Source organism: Tyto alba, unplaced genomic scaffold, assembly GCF_018691265.1.
Source record: "Tyto alba isolate M040663 unplaced genomic scaffold, T.alba_DEE_v4.0 Super-Scaffold_21, whole genome shotgun sequence".
Lineage (NCBI taxonomy): Eukaryota > Metazoa > Chordata > Aves > Strigiformes > Tytonidae > Tyto > Tyto alba.
In genome coordinates, this window is record NW_024881295.1 from 16,666,493 (window position 1) to 16,678,805 (window position 12,313).

General features: G+C 47.2%; 1 protein-coding gene across 1 annotated transcript in view; it reads left to right on the plus strand.

Moving 5' to 3' along the window:
- Positions 1-12,313, plus strand: part of CACNA2D4 (calcium voltage-gated channel auxiliary subunit alpha2delta 4) — a 130,210-nt gene that overhangs the window by 57,010 nt on the left and 60,887 nt on the right. The window contains 2 exon segments of the mRNA XM_042795209.1: positions 1,921-2,048; positions 5,275-5,355. Of these exon segments, the coding sequence (XP_042651143.1) occupies positions 1,921-2,048; positions 5,275-5,355 (209 nt within the window).

Genomic DNA, 12,313 nt, shown 5'->3' on the forward strand with positions numbered 1-12,313 from the left:
GCAGAGGTTCTGCACCCCAGTGCCCTGGTGACATTCCAGCATGGCTAGGTTTGATCTTTCTGTCTCAATTCCTCTCCCAGGTTTATTCTGTTCTGCCTCTTACATTGCCTGCACCACAGCAGTATCCCAGTGCCTTCCAGTGAGGCATTAAGTGATGTGACTGACATCTGTCATATATGTTTCATTCTCTTGTCCTCTCTCTCAAGGAAAGTGTGTGTTCAGTGGAGGGTTTTGACATGGAAAGGGTATAGTTTGCATTTTTGTTGTTTTGAATATCCAGGCTGGTGCATGCTGCTCTAGGAAAGGACAAGTCACAGAGGCACACCAGCAGATGGAACAGAAGGGGACAGTGTCAGTGGCGGTCCTTAGCTTCTTGCCGCTGTTTCTTTGTCTCTGCGTTCCCCAAAGACAAGTCATACATTCAAGGCAGAGAGCTTGGCTGTGCCTGAAAGGTGACGCACTGTCAGCCACCACTCTTCATGGCTTTGAGGCAGTCTGGATAAGTCAGAGTAGTCAGGCTCTGGCGACAAGGGAGAAAATGTGTGCTATAGGAGGTTGATATGATGATTCCCTATCCCACACTGCTCATCATGAGCTTCGTTTGGTGCTTTTAAACAGCCGCAGTCACCACACTGCAGTGACAGACCCCTACACATCACATGAGAAGTGCTTCTGGAATCCCCTGAAAGGATGGAACTGTATAAATGAGTAATTATCGTTCATCAAAATATACAGCAAAACGAGAGCCTGAAAACAAAGGGGATTTGTCAGGCAAGACATAGGGACCTCCAGGGAAGCTCATGTCTTGATTTTCACGAGGTCTCTCTCCTGAGCACCCACTGCCTGTCTTGGCATGCCCTCAGGACCCACCCGCTTGCTTTCAGAAGCGTCCCTTTCCTCAACTACTTCATTCGGTGCATATCTAGTTCCTAGGAGCTCAGTATTCAGCCACAGCAGCCAAACCTTTGTGTTTTTTTTTTTTGTTTGTTTGTTTGTTTGTTTTTTGTTTGTTTGTTTGTTTTTGGTTTTTTTTTTTTTTGGTGGTGGTGGTTTGATTTGGGGCGGGGCGGGGGAATGGTGTGGTGTTTTTTTGTTTGGGGTTTTTTTTTTTTTTGGTTGGTTGTTTTTTTTTTTGTTTTGTTTGTTTGTTTGTTTTGCTCTGTCCTGTTTTGTAGGAGATTGCCTAATTCCCCCTCCTCACCCTCTCCCCATTCTCTCCCAGTAATTAACATCCCTCAGCTGCCCACACGCCCCCCGTCGCGCCTCACTTCTCAAGCCCGGCCCTGCCCCTCGCTCCTCACGCCATAAACCGGCCGGGTCCCTTCCCTCCCTCCCGCCCTCTCCGGGCACCAAAGCCCCCGAGGCCGCGGCAGCCGCCGCCGCGACGCTGCCGGCCCGCGGCCTCCCCTCGGTCGCGCTCGGGGCCGCCGGCGGCGCCGCCGAGGGCCTCGGCCGGGGCAACAGCGGCACCTGGCGGGCGGCCGGCGGAGGCGCGGGGCGGCCGGGAGCGGGGCGGCCGCCGCCGGCGGGACCCCGGGCGCCGCCGGAAAATGGCGGCATTGAAGGGGAGCGAGGGGGGGGGGGGGGGGGGGGCGGGAATCTGGCCTGGCCCGGCCCGGCTGCGGGTCCCGTCGCGGGGGTCGGCCGCTGACCCGCACCTGCCGAGGGGTGTGAGGCACAGGTGCGTGTCTCGCAAGCTGCCCCGGAGACCCTGGGGCAAGGGGTGCTCCACGAGGACCCCAGTGCTGGTGTGTTTCGGTGCCCCGGGGCTCCCCAGGCTGCCTCTGCCGCGGGGGAAGCCCCAGGCGGCGAGATGCAGGTGGTGTGCCCAGCCCCCGGGGTCACACTGCGTTGCCCCGAGGAGGGCTGCCGCTCCTCCACACCGTTGTAGGAAGACTGCCCTGGGTTTTCTCCTGGCAGGAAATTCCTGACACAGAAGGACAAGGAAAGTATCTTCACCATGGACCACTTCCCTCTGTGGTACCGCCGGGCAGCCGAGCATCCCCCCGGGAGCTTCATCTACAGCATCGTCTCAGACGATGATTCAGGTAACCGCAGCCTGAACACCAGAGCTGAGGAGAGGGGAAGAGAAAGCTTTTTATATTTTGCGTGCCACACCACGCTCATCCTAATCCCTTTATCGCTGCCTCCCACCTAGTAGGAAGTGCTGAGACGTGGCCTTTTGGAGTTACCTTCACACCAGCATGGGAGCAGAGGGGTCACAGCCAAGATACCAGACAAAGCTGTGGGGAAGGCAGACTGGGCTGTGTAACTTGAGGTTGCAGAGGAGGTGAAGCATGCATGGAAATGCAGCGCCTGGGAAGACTGAAGGATTTAGGGAGGCAGGTGCTGGGAGATCACAAGTTACTTATGGAACTAGAGAACACATGAACCATAAGAAGGGGAAAGGAAAGGTATCACAGAAGGAATGACCAGGCCTGGGAGAGAACATCATTAGGAGAACTGGATGAAAGTAACAGCTAGGGGACTGGTGAGGGATCAGCAAGCATTCGGTCAGGAAGTCTAAGTTTAGAGGGTGTCATTTTTTTCTGTCACCACTTCCTGTGACAGGAAAGGATGGGTTTGTTATGGAAGGTGGTGAAGGAAAAGGGAGGGCATTTCCATAGCTTCCTCTTGGCGAGGGTGTCTCATTGATCCCCCATCCAGTCATACTACTAAACTATGTCACCTGTTGCCCAGCTAAGGAGCTCAAACATGAGGTAAGCAAGGAGTGGCTTTTCAGTCTCTTGCTCAGGGTGCCAGTTCCGTGAGTTTGTAGGACCAACCAGGACCTCCTCAAAGGCTGGAAGAGAGCAGAAGAGCCTAGAAAGAAACAATCAAAACAAAATACTCACGTGAGACTCCTCCACAGAAGGCAGAAATCCCCTCTGTGCTCCTCCCTGGCCCCTAGCACTCCATCTCTGTCACGGAGCTCAGCACTTTAGCTGCTAAAGCTTTTTGTGGCGCAGTGGTGGGAGGCTGGTGGGTGGGAAAGCAAGTAGCAAGAGAAAACCAGACTGGGAGGCAAGAGATGAACCAGGATGTAAAAGGAGAGGGATGGAGAGAAAATACTTGAAACCTTCCACAAAAGCCTCTCTCTGCCCAGCACCCTTACATTTCACATAAGGCAAGTGTGGAAAGAGGAGGAGGAGGGATGGCAGGAGGGACCTTTTACTCCCCTGCATGCCATAACATTTTCTCTTTGGAATACAGCATGGGTTAGAAAACCAGGCAGTGACATCCTGTGGGGCTTCCTAGAGTAGCCACTACCCAGGCCACAATAGTCACTCCTGGCTAAACACGGGTTGTGGCTTGATGTGGCTTTCATAGAAGTCACAGTTTTGCATCAATAAAGACAGAAGAGAAGCAGCTGCCACTGGTTTTTGTACTATGTGGCTATTGGTCAGAAGCTTCAATCAAGTTCAGGATCCCATTCACCTGGAAACTCTGCAGACACATTGTAAGAAGTAGTATCTGGCCCTGAAGACATTATGCTCTAACTGTAAGGGAGATTGTCTCTTTAGAGATGAGCAGCTGGTCTTAGAGAGTGTGATTTGTGAGATCACACGATATATTTGTGAAGAGTCAGGAAATAATACTCCGTGCTTCTGAGCCAGTGCTTCACTGTCAGAGCAGAGTCCAGGCCCTTCCTTGACATCTGATGAAGCAGGGGTGTCCCACCTTTTGGCCAGAACAGAGTGTCCGTTTTCTCATGAAATTCTGGATGATTAGATGCTGAAGTCCCCCCTTCATGCTTTCCACATGACTCAGTACATGCCCACCCTGTGGTAAGGGGTTTTCATGGCAGGTGTACTTCTCATCACATAAGAGGGAAGAACCCAAAGACCTCCCTGTTGGGAAGGAAACCAGCAGGGAAAGGTTGCAGGTTATCAGAATAATTTATCCAGGGCTCCTCTTTCCAGTGTCCAAAAGTCCTAGAGAGAAGATGGCACGGAAAGCTCTGCAAGTCAAGTAGACCTGTTCTTGCAGCCCAGGTCTTTCATGCATTGGGTGTTTGGGGTGTTTGGGGTTTTTTGGTTTGTCTTTTTTTTTTTTTTTTTTTTTTTCCTAGGGTTGTTAAGTGTATTTTGCTTAATTGCTCCATCCTAGGGAAAGCAAGAAATTTGGGGTTTGCCATAAAGGCAGGATTAGGCTCAAGGCATGTGAGCATAAATTGGCTGGGTATTTGTTTCACAAGGACTTTGCTATTTCTGACATCCTTGAGCAAGTTAATCTGGCTTCAGTTAAAAAAAAAAAAAAAAGAGTGAGAGACTCCAGGCTAAACTGTGGTAGACACAGAATTGTGCTCAGGACACTCTGGGTACCAATGGGAATGACGAAAGCAGAAATTGAAAGCAGTAGCAAATGCTGGAGCTCTTGGGAAGGAAAGAATTCCTGACCCATCTGTCTGAGCAGCAGATTTCCATACAGCATGCAAGGAGGGAATCAATTGCAGACTAAATTGATCATGGTGACCTTCAAACTGTCCCTTGGCAGTTCTAAAGGAGGTGCCCCAGCTGAAGCTAATCTAATCACTTTAAAAAAAAATACAGAAATGGAGTCTGTCACATGGACAATTGCAGGCTGCAATAACAAAGAGAGGGGAGGCGGGGTTCAGTTGCTTAAACCTATCCAGCCATGCTATTTTAAATGACCTGTGGGAGCTAAGAGATCTGCACAGGGTTGGCAGATGTGACACAGGACCTACAGGGTGCTTTAAAGCAGCAGCTAAAGGATAATCGGGAGACCCTGGGGCAGCAAAGTATCAGAAGACTTTGTTTCTAAAATGGAGTGCATCCTGGAAGTGCTGTGTCTGTCTCTCCAGTTTGTGGTGCTGGCCTGGCTTGGGTAACAGAGCTAGGTGTAAGCCTGGTCTTTGCTGTGCAAGAGTCAGTGTCGGAATTACCTGTCCTGCTTCTCTTGTGTCTACAGAGTTTAGCTAATGCATGAAGCAGAGCAGCTTTCTGGCCCAAGAGAAGCTCTACCTGCCCAAAATTGAGGAGGCCAGTCCTTTATGTTTTGCACTGATGATGCTACTTTATCATGGGATATTATCTAGGAAAAAAAAACAAAACAAAACAACAAACTATTCATATCCCCTTAGGTTGCCTATGTGTCTTGAAGGGTGCAGACCTCCAAACTCTTGGATGTTTCAGGTTGAGGCATATGTGCACACTGGCCTGGACATGGAAGTGTGTGAGCAAGCTGCTCCTGCAGTGTATTACTCCTCTCTGGTGGTAAGCTAACCAAGCCTCTGTATTTGTGTCTTGACAGAGGGAGGTGGCTTACCAAAAGTGGTGACAGTGAGCACAGCTGTGGCTGTGGCTGTGGATGGAAAGATGGGTATTGCTGCAGGTAGGACATTCTGGTTTCTCTTTTTATCTTGAATGAAATGGTTTCATCTTGTATTGAGAGTGGGAGCTGAGAGCTGTTAGCTTGTCATTCAGTGGAAATGATGGGAGCCACAATAGCTTACGATGTTGAAAACCAGACTAAGCAGAGAATATTAGAACAGGTACTGAATGGCTGACAGGCTTTTGAAAGGGAAACTGGCTGATTGAATGGAAGCTTTCCATCTTCAATGCTGGTGAATCTGTGGATTGAGATTATTTCTCTGGAACATCATGAGTAGGTTGAGAAGTCCGTGCAGGTTTTGAACTGTTTGCAGGAGACGCTTCAGTTTTTGGAAGAACATTCATGCATATCCGTCATTATCTCAACTGAAAAATAACTGTGCTGGTGGAATGGGCTTGCTGCTAGATTTCCAACTGAGACATATACATTGCCAAACTTCCCTTTATATCTGAGCTTTAATCCCTTTTTGGCAGACCTTCACTAGACTCTGCATCTACTTTTGGAAAATTCATAATGCAAATTATTTCCAACAGAACCCCAAAGCTTTTGAAGCTTTACCATTTTCTGCAGCAATTGCTTCAGCCTTTACGGAAGTACAGTAAACTCAGAAGTGAAACAGAACAGCCATTTAATAAAACAAAGCAACATTCATCAATTATGCTAACATCATATCCAACTTAAACACTCTGTGTAGGAGTACTGGGGTAAGAGATGGTGTAGCTTAGCAGAATTTTTAGACCTGAAAGTATTGACTAAGGTAAAAGGTTGATGGAACAGGTAATGGAGTAATTATCACCAGAAACATGCTGAGATGCAAAGCTGCTTGTGAAAGAATAGAGTCCTGTCTGGTGGAAGGAATGACTGAGTAGAGTAGATAACAAACAACAACTTTTAGAGAAGTATCCAGTAGAGAGAAGGCCATATAACAGGTACCTTCAGATCAGAGTCAGCCATTGCTTTTGCCTCGGCTGCGTAGGTTACAATGAATGGTCTTCAGTATTATTAGTCAGTAAAACTGGTAGTTTAGCTTCATCTGATGAAGCGTTCCTTAATTTCCAGGCTTTCAGTAAGTTCCAGTTGAGAGTTGTACTATCACCTGGGCATTGAGAAAGTACTTATAAGCTGCGGGAGGGGTGTTATGAAATAGCACTTTTCACTAATATACCACCATTTCAAGCCCAAAGCCAGAAAATTATTATGAAGTCTATCCAGAGACTGCTGTGGAATAGAGATGGCTTCAGTAAAGTTCATGTTAAGTAGGTGCTTGGGTCATAGAGACTGCTCTCAAAACAGATACTAGCTGGCACTATTATGAATATACCCAGCAGAGAATGAAATAACATTGAAACTATGCCAGGGGTCTCTGTGCAGCACTGGAGCATTTTTCTAAGTGTGAATTTGGGAGGAGAAAATACATTTTTTTTTTTAAAGATTGGTTTTCACGGTTCTTTTCCTTCCCTTTTCTGACCTCTGAGTTACTGCAGATGTACACAAGCAGTTCATCTGGCACTCAGCATAAATACAAGAAGGAAACTTCTGGGTGGAAGAGCTGGAGCAAGAACAAGTAGCAGGAGGCTCTGCCCCTGACAGAGCCATTTCTCTTCTTTCAGCAGCGTTTTTCACAACCCCTGTGGAGACTTCCACCCCCTCAGTTATGCTGAATGCTGAATTGACTGTCGGTGTGGACATGCTGTGAAGGGACAGGATCCTCTGCAGAGGGAAAAGGGTGGAGAAAGCAGCAGAAGATAGGGAAAGAAATTATGTTAGAACAATAATAATAAGATAAAAATTCTGTCATTTGTGGAAATGATACAGAACAAACCAGTTTCCTTACTGGTAACCACAGGAGTTGAGACACAGAAATGAATTCTCAATTGCTTTTTTTCCTTAAAGGTACACAGTCCCTGTCACTAGCCTGCATATTAGGTTACCTGACCACAATCAGCTTCTGCTTGCTTCCACACATGGTACATACAACTGGGTGTTCTTCATTCCCCATTTCTTATGCATTGTTGAAAACTACCCATATTTCATGCAAAGTATGGACTGCATGACAGCACTGAGAGAAATAATTTCTTTCAAAGGGTCCAAAGTCCTTCAGACCCCCAGTTGTAGCCCCTATTGACTTCAGTGGGAGCGCAGGGTTTTGCTGAGATATGTCACATCTGCTGGCTTGAGCTTAAGTTTACACCATGTTTTGGGGGATTTAAGGAGCAAAAAGGTATTATATCTATATTACCATTTGCTTTGTTTCCAGTAGTGACTGCATTCATCATCTGAATCTTTCATACCAGTAATTATTTAAAAAAAAAAATTGTGGTCACACTACCTATTGTATTGCAATATTATTTGATCTTGAGGACAGCAGCTTTGAGAGTAAGGAAGTAGGTATCTCTTCATCTCCCCTCACAGTAATATAATCATCCAGAGTAGCTAGGACCTGATTCTAGAGGACTTCACCCCACAGCAGAGGCTGCAGTGCAAAAGATGCTGGGCGGTGCTGCAATACCATCCTGGGTATGGGAGAGAGTTGAAGGAAGGAGAACGAGTGGAGACACAGCAAGAGGCACTCGGATCAGAATGGGATGCAGATTGTTGTTATTGTTATTCTGATGGCATCAGCCCTCAGTGGGATTGATACTCTGTTCTTTTAGAGTTAGGATATTATCAGAAGTTCGGTACCCAGCACTGGTTCTCAGAAAGTCAAACATCTGTGTAGGCTTGTAGTTTTTTGGGTAAATGCAGTCACAGTTCTGTGAAAGGGGAACAACAGAGACTTTTTAAGTGCCACTATAAAAGTTCAAGTGGTATGAACTGTCTTGTCATTCTGCCACTGATCATTACTGTCACTTGTTTGACTTGATGGTGCTTGGGGGGGATTTGTAAGCACTCTGAAATGTTTGCTATGCATGCAGTGAAAAATTAAGCTCTAGAATTTATAGCCATGACTGTGGGGAGGGAGCACCCAGAGGGCCCCCATGGGGAGGATCCCAGTGACAGGGAGCATTGGGCCCCGTTTCTTCTGGCAGCTGAATGGCAGTCCTCAGTCAAGGCAGAGAAAGGCGAGCTGGTAAAATCAAATGTCCAGGAAGATGACGCAGGCCTGGATGCTCTCAGGGCATGAGGGATTGTCAGCTGGGATTAGAGAGCAGCCAGGCTGGAGGGCTGAGAGCAGGGGTGGAGGGGGAGTACAAGGGCCTCCTTCCTCCCATTTCAGTCTGTCTTAGGTCAGTAGGGAACCCCAGAATGGGTTTGGAGGGATTCTGAGATGTGCCTCTTGCCGTTAGAGATGCGGCTTCACACAAGGACAGGTGGAGAGGTGGCCAAACTCAGAAGGGAAAAGTGGTGTCCTCTGCCCTGCTCTACCCTCTCCCCTTTTCACCCATCCCTCTCCTTCCCCAGCGGGCCAAGCCCCTGGACCTGTGGCATACAAAGTGTTCAAGGTACCCACAAGTGTCTCGGAGGACATGGTGTAGCCAAGGCAGGGGCTGCCTGTGGAGCTGAATTGGTGTGGTTTCTTTGGTGGGAAGCCGCACAAGCAAACCTACTCTGGTTTGGCTATATCTGTTTCTTTGAATTAATAATATCTACCTGCTATATTGTACTTTGGCACTTCAAAGCACTATGCAAACATTAAGTAATGCCTGGATGATTAATTATAATTAATTAGAAGGCAGCTATTCTCCTGGGATGTCAGTCCAGTACCTTTCACGCACACTAAATTTGTTGGAAATGAAAAATAAGGAATTGTGATGGCACCCTCCCCAAGCCAAGTCTTGCCCCAGATAGCACTGTCATCTGCTCCCTCCCTGTGAGTCAGTAGCCTGGGGCTTTCTGGTCCTCGGGGGTGTGCAGCAGAAATCACATGTAGTTGCTGACAGAAGCTTTTAGTGATTTAAAGCCCCAGTGAAACTGCTGGAATCTGTGCAGGAGTTTAGCTGTCTCTTTGGGCTGTGTATGATGTCTCTTTCATTTCCTGACCTTCTCGCTCTTCGAGTTACATGGTTGTCAGCTGGCTGCCAGTCCCAACAGAGACAGGTAGGAGTTTCTTTCCATTAGGTTTCTTGCTGATACCAACAAACCATGGGGCATGCACAGGCTCCGTGGTGCCCAATAAAACAAATCCAAGCAGGCACTTGAGAGATGCAGGGTTACTTTATATGATACCTCTCTCCTCTGTTTATGCTCAAAGTTACTGTTCTAATCTGCAGTGATTGGACCACAGTGAAATCATTATCCCATGATGACAACAGTATATACAGATGTATTTGGGGAGAATCCTAGGCAAGCTCAAAGAAGGGTGAGAGAAGGGAAATACTGTCTCTATTTTACAGAGAGGGTTTTTGGATGCTGAGTTATTAAGACCAGTATTTTCAGAAAAGCTCTGTACTCACAGCAGGAGCAGATTTTCAAAAAAGCTTAGATTTTTTTTTTTTCCAAAAGTATTTGAAATCAATCAGTCTGAAAAATAGGTAATAGGAGGTAATTTTGCCATTATACCACTGGTTAAAATGCAACCTCTATCAGTCCAATGAAAACTCTTTACTTGAAAAACAATTACAGGCTAGCTGGGTATCTCTTCATCCTCTCCCTTGGTCCCCAATTTTGGCTACCTGCTGTCTGTTACCACTGAGCAAATAGAGGAAGTGCAAATGGCTTTTTCAGCAGTTCTGTTGCTGTGGCATCTTTTCAAACTAATCTACACACAATTCTGTATTCCTACAGTTTTGTTGCTAGGGTGGATATAACATTTCAACCTCCTCTCTAGAAAGTGACAGTTGCACCTGTAGAAGCTGCTAAAATGCATGGAAATAAGCTACAATAGCATAAGCACCTTTTACATGAGAATAACCGTTCAAGCTGGAGAATTAAAATGTTTTTGCTAGACTGACTCAGAAACCAGCATAACATTACCCATACAAAACCTGAGGGCATCTGATCTCTTTAATGTGTGCTGAGGTATTCAGAAGGAATGCTGCCCCTCTTTTAATTCTGGAGTTCGTGCCAACATTGGCCCAGTGCAGGGACTTCTGTGAGCTCCCAAGCCACCACCTGGGTGCCTTTATGGAAATCAGTCTCCCTTGCATCCAGTGGTAGAATGGGTAGAAAGAAGGAAGACTCAACTCAATTTTTAACTCATCACCTGCTCTGTCTGTTTTCTGCCTGATGCCATTCCCTCCTGGCAATCCCTGAAACCCAAACAGATTCTCAGGCATCCCTTTGATCTGAAAAAATGAGAGACATCTGAAGGGGGCCGTGCCTTGGAGCTTAGTCATAGAAAGTGTTAGGGACACTCAGTAAGGCAGAAATGCTGATGATTTTAGTACTAACAGCAGCCATACCTTCTCCACCTCTCAGGACATCTGTCTGGAAGCTGTTACCAGTTGGTACACATTTGGCTGGCCTAAGGGTTGACCAATATTCCAAAGGCCAGGGTATCAACATTACACAGTGCTGCTAGTGTGCCACAACCAATGTCTCTTGCATCCTTCATCCATCCATCTGCCTGCCATCCATTTCATTCTACTTTACATATTGAGCCTTGGGGGAAAGACCTGTAAGCATAGTTTGCTTTTTGGGGTGTTTCTGGGCCAGACACAAACTGTTCTATGAGCCAGACAAAAGTGAGGTGATTGCCTTATTTTACACTGGCCCTCATCTTACAAACTGCCTTTCACCAAGGTTTGGTATCAGTGCTAGGGCCACAGGGTTCCCTGTTCAGAGCTGGTTATCTTCCAGCCAGGTCAGTGAATCAGGCAGTTAGAGCAAGCATCTGCCTGCAAAAGGCCTCATAGATGTGTCCATGCATACGCAGTAACTGGTGACAAAGGGGTCAAATACATTTATTTTGTCCTCCAAAGAATGCTAAAAATAGGTATGTGAGGCATCTCCCATAGCATTCTGTCCACTCTTGCCTGACATTAGCAATTTCACTTCTTCCAAGATGTAACTGCTGCCTGCAAGGGTTGTAAGATCTTCAGCACAGGGTTTGTGCCTCCTCCCTCTGTGTGTGGACATTACCTGTTGCCTTGGGTATGAGCACTTGCCTGGGGGAAAAGCAAAGACAACCACCAATTCTGTAGAATAAATATTTCCTTGTAGCCTCAGCTGAGTGCCAGAGTTTGCACGCTGCAGCACTTACCAGGAAAAAAACATTAAGTGAATCAGCCCATGTGGACATCACTTCACCCAGCGCAGAGCCCCTGCTGTGGGTGGGTGCCTGTGCCCAGACCCTGCCCTCACCAGCTGTTTCAGGGCATTTTTTCAGTGGGACACCATAAAAACTTGTGAGCAATGGGATTTCTCTTGTGGTGTCTGCTGAGGCATCTCTCTGGGACATCCCCAGTCCTGGAGCCTGTTCCAGGCTGGAGCTCCAGCCCAGGAGCCTGCTCTTGCCTATGTGTAGCAGAAATCTAGCCTAAGGTTATCTATCACTACTGCCTCTATAGCTCCTCTGATTGCCATGGTTGTCACTCTTGAAGGGAAAAGAGCCCTTGACACTGGCTCAGGAGAGGCTTGCATATAGCTGGATTTTTCAGATTGGCACCCAGTGCATTTGCAGTGTTCCCTTTGCTTGCAAATTATTTGATATCATTTTAATTCTGTGCTGAATTAGAGCAGTGCGCAGGTTGTCATGGCAACCATTTCCTTGTGCCTTTTGGTCTGACTCATTGCAGACAATTACTCTTGCGCTTCAGGATTCACAGATGTGATAGGAGAAGAATCATGCGCTGGGGTTTCAACTTTTTTTTGCTTTTAATTTCCTTCCCAGACTCTCTTGCATTAACTCCTACCTAGCCGGCATCAGCAGGGACCTGCATCTCTGCCCAGGGCCACGTGAGCCTGTGGGAGCACAGTGCATGTAGAGCATGTGTAGATGCACAATGTGTGAGGGGATTTGTGCATCTGTGTGTGTGTATTTGCATACACAGTTTCTTTGCAGTGTGTTGTGTGGCTG